Below are 20,813 nucleotides of genomic sequence, written 5' to 3'. Positions count from 1 at the left end.
TGCGACAGACGGGAAACCGCCAGTTACCTAAGGACGGCAGTAGGGGGCGGACGTGAGGTTCAGCCGTCTGAAGTTAAACCGTATATTTCATGAGAAATTAAAATGTGTTACGCGTTGTTTTTAACTACTTGTGTAATTATTAACTTACGTATTAAGGACTTACTTCGGCTTTTAATGAGTCTTCTCCCGAGTTTTAACGTGGTGAGAGAGAGACGCGGTTTGCTAATTAGCTTGTCGGTTGTCAGGTGTACAGTTCACAGGTTTAGTTAGGAATTTTTTATTGTTGCTTGTTGTATTTTGCTAATTTAATCTAATGTATGTTACTGATGTGATTAATGACTTTTGTTTTTAACTTTGTTTTTGCTTTCGCTTTTATGTCTCTAGTCTCCTTTTACATGGTTATTATATATGCTGATTTAATCTAATGCTGTTAGTAATGTTCAATTACAGTAATGTGAATTTATTTAATTGTATTATATGATTTATGTTACCCAGTTACCTCACGCTTTGAGCAGAGCTGAACCAGGACATTAATAGGATAGAATATGAAGCCTTTATTGTCATTGTACAGGCAGCAAATACAATATACAGACAGAAATATATAAAATGTACATATACAGGGGAGGGGAAAAGCCCCCCCACTCAACATGATTACATTTCATTACATTTTAATCAGACAGAAAAACAGTCATTTTACATGTTTGTTCAGTTTGCTGAACCCAGTCACTTATTTTGTCTAACATACGTCACACTTCAGACAGAGTAAAAAGGGTTATACTGGTTAAAAAGCAGAGATTTTACCTTTTTGCCATGGAGAAGCAGCGACATGTGACACTCTGATAAGGTAAAAATGATTCCTCCAGCACACAGTGAGCTATCCCAGCATGCACAGGGACACTGAGGAGTTATAATAAACATGGATCCCTGGACAGAGGGGTTCAGTGAATGAGGAGGTGAAGCTGCACAGGAGGGTCAGTCCATCAGAGGAGACTCTGTAGAAGGACAGAGTACCAGCCGCCCAGTCCAGATACACTCCTACTCTGTGGGAGCCTGAGGGCTTTATGGGTATGACAGTCTGTTTATTATTGTGCCAGACAGAGTAACTGTCAGGAGAGCAGCGCAGCATCCATGACTTGTCATTGGCTCCAAGCCGACAGTCAGCACTGCGTCCTTTCCTCTTGATTCTTTTATAAGTCACTCCTATCCAGGCTCCATTTCCACTCCACTCAGCCTCCCAGTAACAGCGACCAGTCAGACTCTCTCTGCACAGAACTTGGACCAAGCAGTCAAATCTCTCTGTATGATCAGGATACGGCTGCTTTTCCCCCCGTGTCACCTTCCTGTTCCCCTCTGACAGAGACAGGTCTCTGTATGCTGTGTTGGGGTCCAGCGTCAGCTGGCAGGAGTCTGTAGGCAAGAGGAAGAGCGATTAATCCCATCACGAAGCCCAGCATCTCCATCATTATCACTGTCACACCTCACACACTCACTAACACAGAACTCGCTCCAATACACACATTTTATTCCCAATATACTCATGTAGCCGCCCGAGTCTGCGGCGCTCCGGCTGCCCCCTGCGCTGTGAGACACGCCGCGCTGAGAGACTCGCTGGGGACCGAACTGCACTTTAGCCTGCGCTCTATTATTCTGTACGATACATAAAATATAAAAACAAAGCAGGAATTCAAGTACTGTATGTGAAACACCTCAGGAAATGTTGGACGCCCGCGCGACGCCGGCGGGAAGACGGGGCGAAATGCTGCGCGTGCTAAATTAATAGCCTTAATTACAGGTAAATAAAATTACAAACAGCATTAATCAAACGTGTTAAACCTGAAATTGTACCACAAAAGTACCACTAGAAGTTAATTTGTCTTTACTTCAAAATAAGAACTTCCTTCAAACCACTTCTGACACATACCGCCCTCCAGCAGCGTTCAGCGCCGACTAGTTATGTGTTTGTCGCGAACGATCCGCTCAAAAGATCCGGATCCTGACCAAGAGACATTTTTATAAAACAAAACATCTCCGCGGTTCAGCGCTCCATGCTGATCTGACTGTGACTGAAGTTTGTGTTAATGGCGTGTGAGCCACGTGACCAATCACGTGATGAGTCGGATAAGGAGGGGGGGGTGCTGACGGTGTACAGGACAGGTACAGAGCACGAGGGAGGGAAAGGAGGAGAGAAAGAGGAAATGTGGTGCGCGAATAATAGGCAAGATGAGTGATAGTTGGAAACGAAGCGGCATTTGGATGCATTTTAATAGCTATGATAAGTCAAAGGCACAATGCACAGTTTGCAAGATGAAGCTGTCATTTCGATCAGGATCCACAAACAACCTTCACAGACACTTAGGAACTGTGCATCCAACAGTTCAGATGGAAGGAAAAAGACAGGCTAGCATGCTGCTACTGCCAGAAGCCGGATCAGCCCGTCTAAGCTGAGGCACTTAGCCTTTCTGCCCCGAAGGAAATGTTAAAATGTTACACTGTTAGAAAGGTGATAGATAGTTGTTAAAGTAGATAGATACTAAAACTGTTGAATGCTGGTGTTTTGCACGATGTAATTTATTTGTCTTTATAATTTATTGTTATTTGTTATTTATTTTGTTTGACTGTTAATGGTATCAAAAACAAAAACAGATTTTCCACTATACTGTATAATGTTCAATACACGTGTAGTAGTGTTTGAGGTTTTTACATTTCATCTTTTTATACCAAACATGATGGTATTCAGAAAATCATAAGGTTTAGTACACATATCAATCATGCATCATAACAGCACTGAATCTGGCTGAGGCAGAAGTAATAAAATGAAGAGTCATTTGGGAGTCGGAAGCTCTTCTTGGTGAGCTGAGCCAAATGATCCGACTCACTAAAAAGAGCCGAAATTCCCATCACTAACTCAGACTTAGGAGACATACAGTGTCACAGCCAGTTTGGGGAGATTACGGGTGCTGTCTTAGGACAATACTAACAAATCTCAAAACAGTACTACTACAGAAGTTCCCAGACTCCCATTGTTATTTAAGAAAATAGTCATTTTTAAACCAAAAAAAGAAAAGAAGAAAAAAAACAAACACACATCACAATAATTATGTGAATGCTGTCATACAGTAGTATTAATGGTATTAAGCATAAAAACATGCATACAAACTTACATTTCTGGATCCCTGGTCTGGAACTGCACTCTCCACTGTGGTCCACACTATAGCAGAAGCAGAATGACATAGTACTGCTGTATCCATTTATTTAATTGTTGTATTTTCTCCACATACATGAGTCAATAGCAGGGACAGACACACATTCTGTACTCACTTCAGTTTCTCCAGTTTACAGCTGGGATCCTCCAGTAGAGCAGAGAGCAGCTTCACTCCTGAGTCTCCTGGGTGATTGTAGCTCAGGTCCAGCTCTCTCAGGTGTGAGGGGTTTGACTTCAGAGCTGAAGCCAGGGAAGAACAGCCTTCTTCTGTGACTCTACAGCCTGACACCCTGCAGAGAGACAGATAATATCTCTCCAATAAATAAAAACACCTCACCACTATGAGTATTACTTTTAACTAAATGTGACGACTTCAATAAAGATTTCAGTAATTACACATTACACTGTGGAATACCCAGTAATATTGACCTCAGTATCTCCAGTGTACAGTGTGAATCCCCCAGTCCAGCAGAAAGCAGCTTCACCCCTGAATCCTGCAGGTCATTGTCACTCAGGTTCAGCTCTCTCAGCTGAGAGGAGTTTGATCTGAGAGCTGAAGCCAACACTTCACAGCATGTCTCTGTGAGTCTACAGCTGTCCAGCCTGGAAAAGGAAACGTGTTAAGATATAAATACATACACCACACACAGATATATCAAATAAAATATCAAAATAAACATTTTTAAGTACAATAAGACATGCATCATATAGCTGAAATTTCAGTTATTTTGTTGTTTTCTTGTCCTAGTCAGAAACACAAATAGTTTTTACTTGACACTCCCCAGCCAAGACGAACATGCTGTTTAATGACCTTACAGGGTGAGTTACCCTGAGATTCTGTAATATAAGTATTTTTATAAAGCTCTGAGCAGCGCTGGGGCTCAGTGATCAGCACTACAGCCGACCCAGGGGTTCTAGGGTTTTGGGTTCAGTTCCTGCCTCGGATGTGTGTAAGTGTACATGTTTATGGGAGTTTGAATGTCAAGAAGAGCTTATTTTAATTATTATTTTTTATATGACTTTTGAATTGCTGACACCATGACTGAAATCCTTATTTTCTGTTTGCTGTACCCGAGAACCTGTTAAATTTCCAAAACACTAATTAGACAATTATCAATCCTGTCAGATCGGGATGAAATAGTGAAGCTTTATTCATCCCCCTGGTAAAATAGTGCTGTCACCTCTCTGATCTTGCTCTATCTGACACACACATACAGGTCAGAGCTCAGGGTTGGCCAGCATCCAGCCCCCTGAAGCTGGGGGGTAAGGGCCTTGCTCAAGGGTCCAAAACCAGCATCACTCTGCCATCCAGATATTTAAACTGGTGATCTTCTGACCACAGACACAGAGTCCAAACCCACTGGTTCACATGGCACACTAAAAATGTTAAAAAATATACATATCCTGCAGTATCCAGAATCAAAAAGAATTTCTGGGCGTCCATATAAATACACTCTAATTGTTCTGATAAGATATTAAAGCAGTATCATGAATAACATCTGTACTTCTTTAGCAACAGACGTATGTAAGATCACTTACAGAGCTCTCCTAGATTTCTTGATCACAGGCAGCAGCCTCTGAAGACCTTCATCTGATCTGATGTATTTCTTCAGGTCAAACACATCCAGCTCCTTATCTGACATCAGTAACACAAAGGCCAGAGCTGACCACTGTGCAGGTGAGAGGTCTGCTGCTGAAAGACTTCCTGAACTCAGGTATCTTTGTACTTCCTCTATTAGAGAATTGTCACCCAGCTCATTCAGACAGTGGAACAGGTTGATGGTCCGTTCTGCAGATAAATTCTCCTGTATTTTCTCCTTGATGTACTGGGCTGTTTTCTTAATGTTATGTGAGCTGGGTCTTGTCTCTCCCAGTAGTTTTTGTAACAGAGTTTTACTGGAGTCTGTTGAGAGGCCAAGGAGGAAGCGGAGGTAGAGGTCCAAGTGTCCATTCTTGCTCTTTAATGCCTGATCCACTGCAGTCTTCAGCAGGTCAGCTGATGAGTTTGACAGAAACACATATAAAGCAGCGAGATACTCCTGGATGCTCAGATGCACAAAGCAGTACACCTTCTCCTGATACAATCCATATTCCTCCTTAAAGACTTCTGTGCAAACTCCAGAGTAAACTGAAGCTTCAGTGACGTCAATGTTATTCCCTATCAGGTCTTGCTCATAAAATATGAGATTGCCTTTCTCAAGGTTGTCAAAAGCCAGTTTACCAAGTTTCAAAAGGAATTCCTTGCTGTATTCCTTAAGCTTGGTTTCATAGTTTTTCATATACTTGTCATTTTTTAAACTCACCTGAAAGATCAGGAAGTGTGTGTACATTTCAGTAAGAGTCCTTGGAATTTCTCCCTTGTCAGTCTCACTAAAAAGCCTTTCAAGGACAGTGGCTGAAATCCAGCAGAACACAGGTATGTGGCACATGATGAAGAGGCTCCTTGATGATTTCACATGTGTGATAGTCCTGCTGGCCAGGCTCTGATCACTAAATCTCTTCCTGAAATACTCCTCCTTCTGGGCATCACTGAACCCTCGTATCTCTGTCACCTGGTGGACACACTCGGGAGGTATCTGATTGGCTGCTGCTGGCCGGGAGGTTATCCAGAGGAGAGCGGATGGAAGCAGATTCCCCTTAATGAGGTTAGTCAACAGCACATCCAGTGACGTTTTCTTTGTTAAATCAAACCAGCTCTCATTGTTTTGAAAATCTAACGGAAGGCGACACTCATCCAGACCATCAAAGATCAACAAAACTTTGTACCTACACAGCTCAGTGGATTCAAGCGATTTCAGTTCTGGGACAAAGTGGTGAAGCAGATCAATCAGACTGTATTCATCCTTGATCAAATTGAGGTCCCGGAAAGGAAGAGCAAATATGAAGTGAATGTCCTGGTTTGCTTTTCCTTCTGCCCAGTCAAGAATAACTTTCTGCACAGAGACTGTTTTCCCGATACCTGCGACCCCTTTAGTGAGTACAGTTCTGATAGGTGTCACACGCCCATGTAAGGGTTTAAATATATCATTGCACTTCACTGTAGTATCTTCTGTTACCCTTTTCTTGGACGCTGTTTCAATCTGTCTCACTTCATGTTCATCATTGACTCCTCCAGCTCCCCCTTCAGTTATGTAGAGTTCTGTGTAAATCTCATTGAGAAGTGTTGGCTGTCCTTCCTTAGCTTTCCCTTCAAATACACACTCAAATTTCTTCTTCAGATTACATTTGATTGTGCGCTGATACTGCGACAGAAGATGCCCTGAAATGAAATGAGAGCTTTTCAAAAAACATTTTTTACTCATTTAAGGCAAAATAAATCAAATTAAATAAATGTTAAACTGAAAAGTAATACACATTTTTTCATAAACTCTTCTTCTGCGGCAAATCAAACACACACTGAATGAGGTACAGCTCTTACTCTTCTCCAGCATGTCAGCGAGATCATTTTGCTCCATGGTCCTCAGGATGTACAGTGTGATCTTCAGAGCTCCCTCTCTACCACAGGTCTTCTGCATCTGACCATCACTGTCCAGGTCATTGTCCTCCTCCAACTGAAGCTCAGAGCATTCTGGGTCATTCTGATCCAGGTACCTTTTGAATTTCATCAGCTCATCCTTCAGAAACCTTTGAGCTTTTTCATCCAGCAACTGAAATGAACAGTTACAGTTTAATTATTATCACTCCTGGCACCGTATCTTCATTTGTGAATTATGCTGCGTTCCATTTCAACTTGTAACTTGGAAATCCGGAGTTCCTAGTGGGAAATTTCAACTGAAGTCAGAATTTAATGTACTCTGAGCTAAATATAAGTGAATGAAGATGAAGGCCATTTAAACTGGGGCACATTAAATACAAGAAGATATCTGGCTAAGCAAGAAATCCTGCTTTTTGAAACAGGTCCCTGGTTTTGCGAAATTGCTTTCCGACTTGCTGTACAGGAATGAGGTTAACTTGGGTGTGACATCATTCTCAGCTCCGACTTCCGACCTCCAAGGTAAATGGAATGCAGCATTAGTTGTAAATATCTTCTCTTTCACAGGACAAACTACTTACTGTATATCTGTAGAAGATATATGTCAATTTAGATCAAATTTAAGAAAATATACTTAATAAATGCAAACCTTGAAGATGGATGATAAGCCTGCTTTATGTGGATGTAAATTACATCTATTCACTCGGTCCCTGTGAATAAAACACAAATATCCAACCATTATATTTTTATTTAAATAGATGTAACTGAAATCCACATTCTGAGCTTATTTCATTAGGGCGGCTTCCTGACATCAGCTTGCTTATGACAGTAAAAGAGAAGCAGTGATATGCGACAGCTTGAAAGAAGTCAGTCTTTACAGTAATCCTCATCCTTTTACCTCAGACGTGATTTATACAGAAGACAGACAAAACTTGTTTAAATTTTCAAAGACAATAGGATTTGCAAAAGTTTTAAAAATTTTAAAGTTTTTTTTCTTGTAGCTTGTGTGCACCTGTATGTCTTTTGACTGAGAGTCTGAGTGTTTTAAACAATGTTTAAATGTATATTTACCTTTGATCTGTAGGAAAAGGTCCCTCTCTGAAGCTCATTGGTAGGTCCATTGACTGGTCACTCTTCATGGAAACACAGCTGGGTACAGGTGAGCCTGCTCTCTCCATCAGGACACTGTGGACAGTGAGAGGAAAGATCCTCAATATATAAATATAACCCATATACTGTGGACAGGGTCACATTAAATCTTCAGCTGTTTAACCTTCTGCTCTGTCTTCATGTACTTTGATATGTTGTGAAGCTCTTGATGGAAACATGCTTGTTTACATTTAGCTATATTGTGAAATAAAGTATCTCACATAAAATGGAGATCCCAATATGAAAGGTTTAGTATCATTGGTACAGCCTTCGTTGCTAGACTTGTCTGTTGTTGCTTGATATTATATAAATGTATCCTTAAATGGGGTTCCCCACAATAAATTTCACCAAGTTGCGAATAAAAAAATTTGCCGACCAGCTACTGGACTGAATACTGATAACATGTTGTGAATAGGGGGGGTGCGGAGACCGAAACTATGAACTTTATTTTATCATATTCAGAAAAAAAGAAGGTGTGAAAAATTGAAGAATCAGCGCTAGGTGGCAGCAGAGGACGGCGTACAGGGAGTACAATTAAATGTAAATTCTTGAAGGAAATTAAATTTCATAAATGTAATAACTGGTAAACATAAATCATCTACCCCACGGACCTTAATCAATTAAGTCTCGAGGAAGTGAAGTAAGTTAAGACTGATTACTCTCTCTTTCGAGAATGCTGGAACGTTTATTTTTTTATGACCGTGTGTAAAGCCGTACAAACACACAGGTTCTGTCTTACCTCTCAGTTCTCTTTGTTTTACACTCCACAGGGGGGGTCATTTCAGAAGCAGCTCCCCCCATTTTTGTGCCGATCTAGACCAGATGACTCCTGCTGGGGCTTCTAAAGAACACGAAGGGTAAATAGTGACAAACATGCATAATATCTACTAGCTACTTAATGCAACAGGTGCGGCCGCTATATATAGGTGCGTGTGTATACACACACACACACACACACACACGTATAGGTTCTCACAGGACTGGTTTGAGAAACAGTATATAGCATCCGCTCTAATATATATAATATACTACCAAATATAGCTTATTTTGTTATAAGTTTTATCTGTTGACTAAAATCTTACCTTGCAATACAGAATCTTATCCGCGTTTCTTAACAAACTGGAGAGTCCAGCATTAAAATACTTTTACTTTCATATACAAACTGGAAATGCTGCATATCAAACGCGGGAGCGGTCTAAGCAGAAATGGACACGGACTCAGTGGCCCGGCGTAAGATTTTTGGGGATATTATCCATGCGACTTAATAACAAGCAACAATAAGAGAAAGGGGACAAGCTCCCGCCGCCACGCAATTCGGTCATGACGCACATTTTGCGTTACACTTGTTCATATAAAACGCGCTTCTGCAGTGACACTTAAATCGATAACACACATAAATCATTATCACACAGTCTTACTCATGGTTCACTATTCACATTTGTCGCCGCTTAACGTGAAAAGCTTATTGTGGTTTAATCCCACATGGAAAGAACCTATATGAGGATATATGCACATATATGAAACCTATATGCAGTATATATGCATATATATGATAATATATATGCTGCATATATGCTGCATATATGCGTATATATGCCACATATAGGCAAATTTGAGGTGCATATATGTGCATATACAGGCCATATACTGTAGGTCTCCTGTATTGCTTCTTTATATCCACATATAAGCCCTATATGTACATACAGGATATGTCTCCTATATATATAGCTCATGGCAGGATCTGGTCATTTTAGCTCATATCTCACTTTGGCAACTGTCATACATGATGCCTAGCTCATATTTTCTATTATCAAGGCAATAACTAAGAACTAAAAAAAAAAAAATGCAAAAAACTTATGTGCGAACACGTGAAATTGGTATCACATGTAATTGGCATGTTATGGAATTTAACTATGGCAAATAAGTGAGAGGAGATGGAAAGCTATGATGTCACCACGTTTTCCTGAAACATTTACAAGGTCAATTCTTTCTTGTATGAAAATAGTGGAAAAGAAGGAAATGTATAACAAAATGGTTTGTCGTTTTTTTATTTTGTCCATCAAGTCTTTTTTCCAATTTCAAGTCACTTCCAGATTCACATCCCACACGGAAATAACCTGAAGCAAACAAATTAAATTAATAACAGTTTATTCATGCATAACCCCCCACTGAAAGGGCATTGACAAGGGATATATGGTGGCGCAGGAGGTAGTGCTATCGTTCGGTACCTGGCGGGTTGCAGGTTCAATCCCTTGTTCCTCCTGACCCCATCAAAGTGTCCTTGAGCAAGACCCAAATTGCTCCCGGTGTTCAGGTTGGTGCCTTGCATGGCAGCCTCCACCACTGGTGTGTGAATATGAGTGTGGATGGGTGAATGTGAGGCACGTATTGTAAAGCGCTTTGAGTACTCGTAGGAGTAGAAAAGCACTATGTAAATGCAATCTATATAAACATATAGGTTTTTAATATATGTGACATATATAAAATTGGCTGTTTTCCTATATTATATGTACATACACTCACCTAAAGGATTATTAGGAACACCTGTTCAATTTCTCATTAATGCAATTATCTAATCAACCAGTCACATGGCAGTTGCTTCAATGCATTTAGGGGTGTGGTCCTGGTCAAGACAATCTCCTGAACTCCAAACTGAATGTCAGAATGGGAAAGAAAGGTGATTTAAGCAATTTTGAGCGTGGCATGGTTGTTGGTGCCAGACGGGCTGGTCTGAGTATTTCACAATCTGCTCAGTTACTGGGATTTTCACGCACAACCATTTCTAGGGTTTACAAAGAATGGTGTGCAAAGGGAAAAACATCCAGTATGCGACAGTCCTGTGGGCGAAAATGCCTTGTTGATGCTAGAGGTCAGAGGAGAATGGGCCGACTGATTCAAGCTGATAGAAGAGCAACTTTGACTGAAATAACCATTCGTTACAACCGAGGTATGCAGCAAAGCATTTGCGAAGCCACAACACGCACAACCTTGAGGCGGATGGGCTACAACAGCAGAAGACCCCACCGGGTACCACTCATCTCCACTACAAATAGGAAAAAGAGGCTACAATTTGCACGAGCTCACCAAAATTGGACAGTTGAAGACTGGAGAAATGTTGCCTGGTCTGATGAGTCTCGATTTCTGTTGAGACATTCAAATGGTAGAGTCAGAATTTGGCGTAAACAGAATGAGAACATGGATCCATCATGCCTTGTTACCACTGTGCAGGCTGCTGGTGGTGGTGTAATGGTGTGGGGGATGTTTTCTTGGCACACTTTAGGCCCCTTAATTAGTGCCAATTGGGCATCGTTTAAATGCCACAGCCTACCTGAGCATTGTTTCTGACCATGTCCATCCCTTTATGACCACCATGTACCCATTCTCTGATGGCTACTTCCAGCAGGATAATGCACCATGTCACAAAGCTCGAATCATTTCAAATTGGTTTCTTGAACATGACAATGAGTTCACTGTACTAAAATGGCCCCCACAGTCACCAGATCTCAACCCAATAGAGCATCTTTGGGATGTGGTGGAACGGGAGCTTCGTGCCCTGGATGTGCATCCCACAAATCTCCATCAACTGCAAGATGCTATCCTATCAATATGGGCCAACATTTCTAAAGAATGCTTTCAGCACCTTGTTGAATCAATGCCACGTAGAATTAAGGCAGTTCTGAAGGCGAAAGGGGGTCAAACACCGTATTAGTATGGTGTTCCTAATAATCCTTTAGGTGAGTGTATATGCACATATATATGTACATATAATATAGGAAAACGGCCAATTGTATATATGTCACATATATTAAAAACCTATATCAAAACCTATATTAAAACATATATGTTTATATAGGTTATTTCCGTGTGGGATATGTACCAAAACAGCGACAAATAATGACCAAATTTCTCACCAATATATCTGGTCATAATGATTTTCACCTTTTCTTTGCAGCCACTTCAGATTAATATTTTATTAGTGCCACTAAAAATCTTCACTAAAAATCTTTGTTCGGAAAACACCCCAGTAGTCAGATGTTCCTACGAAATGAAAGACATACCACTGTTATCTTCTTTGGTGGAAGTAGAGTAAATTATTATGCAGGCTGACAGCAGTTCCCAAACTTTTTCATATGACTGTATATATACACACAATGGTAATTATATATACATTATACATATATGCAAGAATATTACAACAATTGTAATAGTTATTTTATAAACATTCATCCAACAGCCACTTTCAAGGTTCACCTCTCAACAGTCAACTTAAAGACTATATTACATATCTATTTTATTAGCAGACCACCATCACAGCCTATGTAACATATATATTGCAAATAAATACTTTTATAAGTGCACAAAATCATCTGATCGTTTAATCGTTGCTTGTACTGACTACCACAAATGTCTAATGTGTTCAAGCTAATTCAGTAAATGTGGCATTTTGACTGGGAATGAAAATATTGCAACACAATATGGGTTGAGAAATCTTCAGGTCATTCACGGTCCTTATTCAATATTCAATTCAATTTATTTGTATAGAATGTTCTCACAATATTACATTGTCTCAAAGTGCTTTACAGCATCCCCACCCAAAGCCCCCAGTGAGCAAGCCAGAGGTGACAGTGGCAAGGAAAAACTCCATAGAAGGAAGAAACCTTGGGAGGAACCAGAATCAGAGGGGGAGCCCATCAGGGAGGTGATGTGAGGCAAGTGGTGAAGCTGCTTCAGATGGCAGGGCGAACAGTGGTACGGCTGCATGGCATACAGGGAAGGCATCACAGGCAGACGGGCGTACAGGGAAGGCATCACAGGCAGGAGGGCGTACAGGGAAGGCATCACAGGCAGAAGGGCGTACAGGGAAGGCATCACAGGCAGAAGGGCGTACAGGGAAGGCATGACAGGCAGGAGGCCATACAGGGAAGGCATCACAGGCAGAAGGGCATACAGGGAAGGCATCACAGGCAGATGGGCGTACAGGGAAGACATCACAGGCAGAAGGGCGTACAGGGATGGCATCACAGACAGAAGGGCATACAGGGCAGGCATCACAGGCAGAAGGGCGTACAGGAAAGGCATCACAGGCAGACGGGCGTACAGGGAAGGCATCACAGGGAGATGGACGTACAGGGAAGGCATCACAGGCAGACGGGCATACAGGGATGGCATCACAGGCAGAAGGGCGTACAGGGAAGGCATCACAGGGAGATGGACGTACAGGGAAGGCATCACAGGCAGAAGGGCGTACAGGGATGGCATCACAGGCAGAAGGGCATACAGGGAAGGCATCACAGGCGGAAGGGCGTCGCAGGTAGTGGAGACGTCGCAGGCAGTGGGGTAGCCAAGATATCTTGAAAATTTGATTGACGCAGTGACTGACTACTCGGGAAACAGTATGCTACATAAAGTGCAATTAAAAAAACAAATCAGAAACGGTCTATTCCAAATAATTTCCAAGTAACATAAATATAGAACCATACCTACCAAAGAACCCACAAACTTCTTAAATCCGAAATCTTAAATAGTGCGACAACATTCACTCCTTCTGCCTACTAAAAAACTGCTTATCCAGCATGTTAGTCTCCAGGGGGTGTCGGCTACATTAGGCCCCTCCTATGCAGGCGAACAATAACTAAAGGAGGACGCTGATTGGATGGAGGTCCATTGGAAGTCCAGGGGGTGTCTGCTGCATTAGGCCCCTCCTATGCAGGCGAACAATAACTAAAGGAGGACGGTGATTGGATGGAGGTCCATTGGAAGTCCAGGGGGTGTCTGCTGCATTAGGCCCCTCCTATGCAGGCGAACAATAACTAAAGGAGGACAGTGATTGGATGGAGGTCCATTGGAAGTCCAGGGGGTGTCTGCTGCATTAGGCCCCTCCTATGCAGGCGAACAATAACTAAAGGAGGACGCTGATTGGATGGAGGTCCATTGGAAGTCCAGGGTGTTTCCTACATAGAGGTTCCTGTAGTCAGAAGAGGGCATCTGCAAATAATAATTTTAAAAACTAAATATGTGATCACCTTACAATATATTGTTAACATGTAATGGTATTTCGTCATAAATTATGGGTTAGGGTCCCAGGCAAACGACAAATCTCCCTTTTGGGTCCCCAGGCGAAACGGTTTGGGAAACCCTGGTTTAGAGTTCAGTCTATTGGATTGAGCTTGAATTAAAAACCGAATGTTTTTTTTAAATTTTATTTTATTTTCAATTATGTTTATGGTTATAAATGTTCATTAAAATAATTACAAATACTTAAATGCAATATTGGTTTATGGTTTTCATAAACGCATTATTGAATAATACATATTAACAGTTTAATATTCAAAAATTAGAAGTGAAGTTACGGTGAAATTGTTACACCTATTTCCACTTTTATTCGAATAAAAATACAAATAATTTTGCTGCCTTAACAAATAGAGATGCAAATACAATTATTGGGCTCTGAGCACGTCCTTATTTGGTAGCGCAGACTAAATGCATATAGGCTTACATGAAAAGGACAATTTATATGTAAAATACCACGACACAATGTGATAAAATCCCGGCCCAAATAAGTGAAATATGTACAGGTACAGAAACACAGTGAAATACGCAGCATTCACTGGAATACCTACAGTGCAGTGAAGTCCAGCACTCATATGGAGGGCAGCAGCACACAGTACAGCTCCTCCAGGACATGCTGTGTTATTTCTTTGCATGTTACTGAAGATTTAATGTCCAGATGATTTAATGTCCAAATGCTCACCGTGACCCGAAAGCTTCAACACTGTAGGACAGATTCCATACAAACTGCACCTCCTGTCTCGACTTATTATTATTGGTGGCAACAAGTAAATGAGAAACAGCGCCTCCAGGTGACGGGAGAGTGTACTGCTTGCAGGTGCACACAGGTGGTGCCTTCCTGAAACCATGTGCACTGTCAGACAGCACTGTGACTTGGTAGGTGGCGCTGTAGCCACACCTGGAGGTTTGTGGGTCTGGTTCCCACTCCTGGTTCTGCATGTACAGCTTGCATGTTCTCCACGTGTTCCTGTGAGTTTCCTCAGGTTTCCTCCCACAGTCCAAGATCATGCAGTTTGCTGAATTAGTATCTAAATTGTCCTCAGCCTGTGAGTGAGTGTTTGCCCAGTGATGGACTGGCATCCCATCCAGGGTGTCCCTGCCCTGTGCCCAGTGATGGACTGGCATCCCATCCAGGGTGTCCCTGCCCTGTGCCCAGTGATGGACTGGCATCCCATCCAGGGTGTCCCTGCCCTGTGCCCAGTGATGGACTGGCATCCCATCCAGGGTGTCCCTGCCCTGTGCCCTGTGCTTCCTATACTGTGCTGTCCCATAACTGTATACTTCATAAGTGGATTATTGAAATTTGTTGGATATTTTATCCAGTATTTTATCATTCTTTTTCTGGGCTTAACTGAAGCTGGTCTTGCTACTTTAGGTGTGTAGTTGATATTTTAACTTAGTAGTATCTAAAATAAATTTACATAGTTACATCCTGGGAAGCTTTCTGGTGGAAAATTAATAGTCATTCTGAACCTGGTCACCTGACTCTCCTTCCTAAGACACGAAGGTGGAGTTTGATCTAACTGCTCTTCTCAGTCTGGTCTCAGTCTAAAACCACACCTACTGCAGCCCGAGAAGCAGGAAGCTCCTCCCACTCTCACACACAGAAAACTGAGAGAAAACTAAACTGGATCCTATCAGTGTTCGTGGTAAAATGGCAGAAGCCAGTATCACAGGGAATCAGAACCAGTTAAGCTGTTCGATCTGTCTGGATCTACTGAAGGATCCGGTGACTATTCCCTGTAGTCACAGTTACTGTATGAGATGCATTAAGAGCTACTGGGATCAGGAGGACCATCTTGGAGTTTACAGCTGCCCCCAGTGCAGACAGACCTTCACACCGAGACCTGTTCTGGGCAGAAACACCATCCTGGCCGAAGTGGTGAGGAATCTGAAGAAGACTGGACTACAAGCAGCTACTCCTGCTGACCATTATGCTGGACCTGGAGATGTGGAGTGTGATTTCTGTACTGGGAGAAAATGCAGAGCAGTCAAGTTCTGCCTGGTGTGTCTGGCCTCTTACTGTGAAACTCACCTCCAGCCTCACTATGAGTCTCCAGCTTTTCAGAAGCACAAGCTGGCTGATCCTACTGGACATCTGCCCGACAAGGTCTGTTCCCTCCATGACAAACCCCTGGAGAGCTACTGCCGTACCGACCAGCAGTGCATCTGTTATTCCTGTAAGACGTTTGAACACAGAGACCATGATACAATCGCAGCTGCTGCAGAAAGGCCGGAGATGCAGGTCAGGCCAAAAACTCTCTAATATAAATTATGAATTTTATTAAGTTATAACTTTTTTGTCTTAACTCATGAGCATTTCTGCTTCAAAGATGCAGAGATCAAGTCTGGTTTGGTAAAGAAATGTGTTACTGAATATATCCTATAACTGATTAAAGAGAAATTTTAGCACCTTAACTTATATCAGAATCTGCTTTCTAACTGGGGCAAACCTGGGTCATGATGTTACTATAAAGTATAAAAAGTTCAAATTTTCTACCGAAAACTTCATCAAACAGTGAATCCTGTGGCTACAGTTGAATGCATGCAGCAAGCAAACAGGGTGAAGAGGATCACTTATTATCTGGCTGAGCATCTGAATGGCTGAGATGTGTGAGCTAAGAGGTTTAAAATATGATGCGATTGTTAGCGTCAAACATGGTGCTTCCAGCATCTCAGAAATCACCACCATCCTGGGATTTTCACACACTACAGTGTGTAGAGTTTACCGAGGATGGTGCAGTAAACATAAAACAGCCAGACTGTGGCAGGTCTGTGAGAGAAGACACCTTGTTAATGAGAGAGGGCAGAGGAGAATCTCCTAACCATTTATCCCGGGCAGAGTCATGGGGACCTGGAGCCTTTCTCAGGCAGCATAGGGCACAAGGCTGGGCTCCATCCTGCAGTGGATGATTAAAGAATATGATCACCTTCAATAAAACAAACTCATTTCATCATCTTGCTGCTACATGTAGAAAGATATGGGTGAAACCCAGATGGAATTTCAGCAGAGAACTGAAGTGAAAGAGAAGGAGCTGCAGGAGTGACACAGTGAGTATGAACCTGAAGAGAAGATAACAGCTGGCTTGTAAGAACTATTTCAGGTGTGAATTGAGGTTCTTCCACAGATGGGTGACTTGAGTGGTTTATGGTAAATTAAATTCACTGTGAGTTATAATGAGTCAGGGATTTCCCACAGGGGAGGGACAAAGGCGCTGAACAGGGGGGTTAATCTAAATGAAAGGTCTTTCTCAAATGGCCTTTAAATAATACTCTTTCTAACAAATGACAAAGTTTCATACTCCAGTGTAACAGATATCAACCCCAAAAAGTCACTTATTAAGCTCAGACCCCATACAGCCACCAGTCTCTGCCAAATCCCTGCAGCTGACAGTGTATGAGCTTATTGGGTGATCATGTATGAAATGATTTACACAGGTCTGCTTCTTTGTTTTATTCAGTAACAACTTTCACAAAAATCAGAAGAAATAGGCCTATTTCTTAAACTGCAAATTGTGCAATTGTTGCCAAATTAAATACAATAAAGAAATCAGTCATTAAAATATCATTGTATTCCCCAACTAACCATTTGTAGTCAGAAAGTACATGTCAGTCTCCAGTACAAAATATATGATGGAGCACAGATAAAACTTTTAAGCGTAATTAACCAAATGTCAAGGTCAGTACCTGTTTTGTCCCAGTCTTGCGTCTTCTCTCCGTCTGGCCAGCAGGTGTCACTGGCCATCCTGTCTTCCCCCGTTGTCCTAGTCTGTAGTGTTTCCCCTGTTCCCAGTTGACCCCATGGCTCAATGAGCTGAGCATGTTAACCCCTCTGTTGTGTGTTAGAATCCCACCTCCTCTGTTTTTGTATTTTGTTTCATTTGTATGACGTTTTTTAGTTCCCGCGTCGTGTGATTTGTATTTGGTTTCATGCTTGGTGCCCATGCTTGTGTTTTTACCTGTCTGTTATTCCTCTAGTGTAGATTCTGTTTCCTTGTTTCTGTCAGTGTCTTAGTTTTCCCCTCCCACTCCCTGAGTTAATTATTAGTTCCACCTGTTGCCTGTTCTTGTGCCTGCCCTTGTGTGTTTTCCTGATTGCTCGTTATCCTGCACCCTCCCTGAGTGCTTCATTGTATTTTGTTGGATGTCAGTGATGTGTGATGTAGTCGTTATTGATGTATGTTACTGAGGTTTGAATGTTGTGTGATTTATTGCCTGCCTGCCTGCCCTTTGTTTCCCTGCCCCATTTGTAGTTAGTCTTTGTTTATCCCCTGTTTAGTTTTGACCCTGCGCGGTCCATTTATTTTGTAGTGTTTTTTGTGTGTTCAGTGTTGTTTAATAAGCCCCCGTGTTCCTGTGAGTCGCTAGGGGGTCGTCTATATTCCCTTCCTGCCTGCACCATGCCTCACCCTCGCTCCAATTCCGCCCGGTGCTGTGACACCAAAATTTAGAAAGAATGCAAGTCTGAAGACATCTAGTTTGTATAAATCTTATTGTGTTCAGCATTAGCCTTACATACATTGCACTCTGCAGTTTTGCATTTTTCTTCCTTCAGCGTAAAGTACAGCCCCTACGCATCCGCGAGGCTTAGGGGCAGAATATCACCTCTAACTGTATCACAGTCTGCTAGCCAGAACTATAACATAAAAAAGTCTGTTTATTACCAATTTCTAAACAAACTGCCCTGTACACTTTCCATGTTAAAATAATTGGTCATGTCCTATCAAGACCTTTATATATACTGTATAAATTGTGCCACTGTATGTAGAAGTTACTATTGTACTCATTATTAAAAATGCAAAAGGTGCACAGCGTACCCAAGCCAAGACTTTTAATATTAAAGATATAGTGTACATTTACTCAAACACAAGACTTTTAATGTTAAAGATATAGTGTACACTTACTCAAACACTATGTTTAATTATGCGTTTCAACAAATGCACGGTCAGCAGAGCGCTCTTCAGTCACACAGGGGGTGGGGGTGCTCACAGGAAGCAGCAGCTCAGCAGGTCTCTGGTCATCTTCAACAAACGCCGGTCGCGCGCGGAGTTAAGGAAGAAGACTACCGGTGACTGAGTAAGTCATAATTTCTAAAAAGAAGAGTGGAAACTATTTATTCAATAAACTTTGGAGGCTGTAGTGACGTTTTTTTAGTGCCGAATTTAATTACCTTGCTATCGTTAACTGGTGCTACATGCTATTTACAGTATCTTGCTTTTTGGCATGATAAATTTATCTACTTAACTAACGTTAGCTGGTGCTATGCTATTTAACTTGCTTTTTAGCATGATATATTTAATTACTTAACTAACGTTAGCTGGTGCTGGTATATATGTTATGTCAGAATTCCTGAAATTCAGCTCGACTTTTGGTTTTGGTGTGCCACCCCAAGATTTTCAGTGGCCCCATCTGGCCACCCCTATGAAAATTTTCAGCAGGTGCCACTGCCTCTCCTTATCTCACCTGGAGAAGAGAGACACTTATGTTAGAATGCTGTTCATAGACTTCAGCTCAGCATTCGACACCATCATCCCCCAAAGGCTCAACAGGAAACTGAACGAGCTGGGACTGAGCACCTCTCTGTGTAACTGGATCCTGGAATTTCTGTCAGAGAGGCCTCAGTCCGTCCGTATCGGCGACAAAATGTCCAGCACCATCAGACTGAGCACAGGAATTCACATCTCAGACGACCTCACCTGGACCACCAACACCACCTCCATCACCAAAAAGGCTCAGCAGCGTCTTCACTTCCTGAGACGATTGAAGCGGCCCAACCTCCCTCCTCCCATCCTCTCCGTGTTCTACAGAGGCAGCATAGAGAGCGTCCTGACCAGCTGCATTTCCGCCTGGTTGGGCAGTGTCAGTGCTGCTGACCAGAAGAGCCTGCAGCGGATCGTTAAAGCCGCTGGTAACATCATCGGGGCGTCTCTCCCCTCACTGCAGGAGATCTTCCACAAGTGCTGCATCAGAAAGGCCTCTCGCATCGTGCTGGACTCCTCCCCCCCCACACGGACTCTCTGCACTACTCCCATCTGGCAGACGCTACCGCAGCATCAAAGCCCGATCGACCAGACTGTGAGAGCTTCTTCCCACAAGCCGTCAGACTCCTCATCGTGCTGCCTGCCCTCCCACCCCCACCCACACTCACACCTGAACTGTGAACCGTGACTTTACTGTGACTTTACACATCTGCACTTTACACATCACTGTTTAAAATGCACATGCTGCTACATGCACAAAAACAACTGTGCAAAACTGCATTTAAAAAAAATACTGTCCTTGTATCATGTTGAACTGCTACTAATCATTTGCACACATTTGCACACAAAATTACATTCCCAGTATTGAAATATGTTTCTCTGCTGTTGCAATACTTGCACATATTCTGAATACCTCCTTAACTAATTGCACAATTTCCACACTAGCTTAGAGTTTATATTTATATTTATAGTTTATATATTTATTCTCTGTGCCTATTTGTACTTTGTAAGAACTGGAGCCGCGTCGTCTCGTCTCACTGTATACATGTATATAGCTGAGATGACAATAAAGTTCACTTTGACTTTGACTTAATATAAGGAGTGAATAAGGCCCAATTCGTACTGTTACTGTCTGCGGACAGTGACAATGACTTTAGTGCATCGGTATGTGTTGACTGCACATTGCAGCGAATTGTTAGCCTGCTGGTCTGCTGGAATATCATTGCTGTACTCATGGACCAGTTACAACAGTCTGCTCACAGAGACAAACGTAATATGTGTGTAGAAGTCTGTGCACAGTATGAAATAGACTTAAAACCAAACCATCTGTTCTCCTCTATCAGACTCCTGTCGGCTCGTTCTGGACCCCAACACAGCAAACAGACACCTCCAACTGTCTAAGGGGAACAGAGTGGTGACATGGAAGAGAGAGACAGAGTCA

The 20,813-nt window shown here is 42.2% G+C and overlaps 2 protein-coding genes across 2 annotated transcripts in view; both read right to left on the bottom strand.

Annotated features, from left to right (window-relative positions):
- LOC140588992 (NACHT, LRR and PYD domains-containing protein 3-like) overlaps positions 1-20,813 on the bottom strand; it is a 164,577-nt gene that overhangs the window by 124,856 nt on the left and 18,908 nt on the right. The window contains exons 4-5 of the mRNA XM_072711657.1: positions 4,742-6,461; positions 3,319-3,492 (exon numbers count right to left, since the gene is read on the bottom strand). Of these exons, the coding sequence (XP_072567758.1) occupies positions 3,319-3,492; positions 4,742-6,461 (1,894 nt within the window). The remainder of the gene's footprint in view (positions 1-3,318; positions 3,493-4,741; positions 6,462-20,813) is intronic.
- LOC140588762 (stonustoxin subunit beta-like) lies at positions 535-1,426 on the bottom strand (the record flags this gene model as incomplete). The annotated part of the gene is made up of 1 exon (XM_072710743.1): positions 535-1,426. A coding segment is annotated over one exon (552 nt), but the record flags the coding sequence as incomplete, so codon positions are not given.

The sequence above is a fragment of the Paramormyrops kingsleyae genome, chromosome 4 (genome assembly GCF_048594095.1).
Source record: "Paramormyrops kingsleyae isolate MSU_618 chromosome 4, PKINGS_0.4, whole genome shotgun sequence".
NCBI lineage: Eukaryota > Metazoa > Chordata > Actinopteri > Osteoglossiformes > Mormyridae > Paramormyrops > Paramormyrops kingsleyae.
Note: the sequence above shows the minus strand (reverse complement) of the source record. Positions and strands in the feature narration are given on the sequence as shown.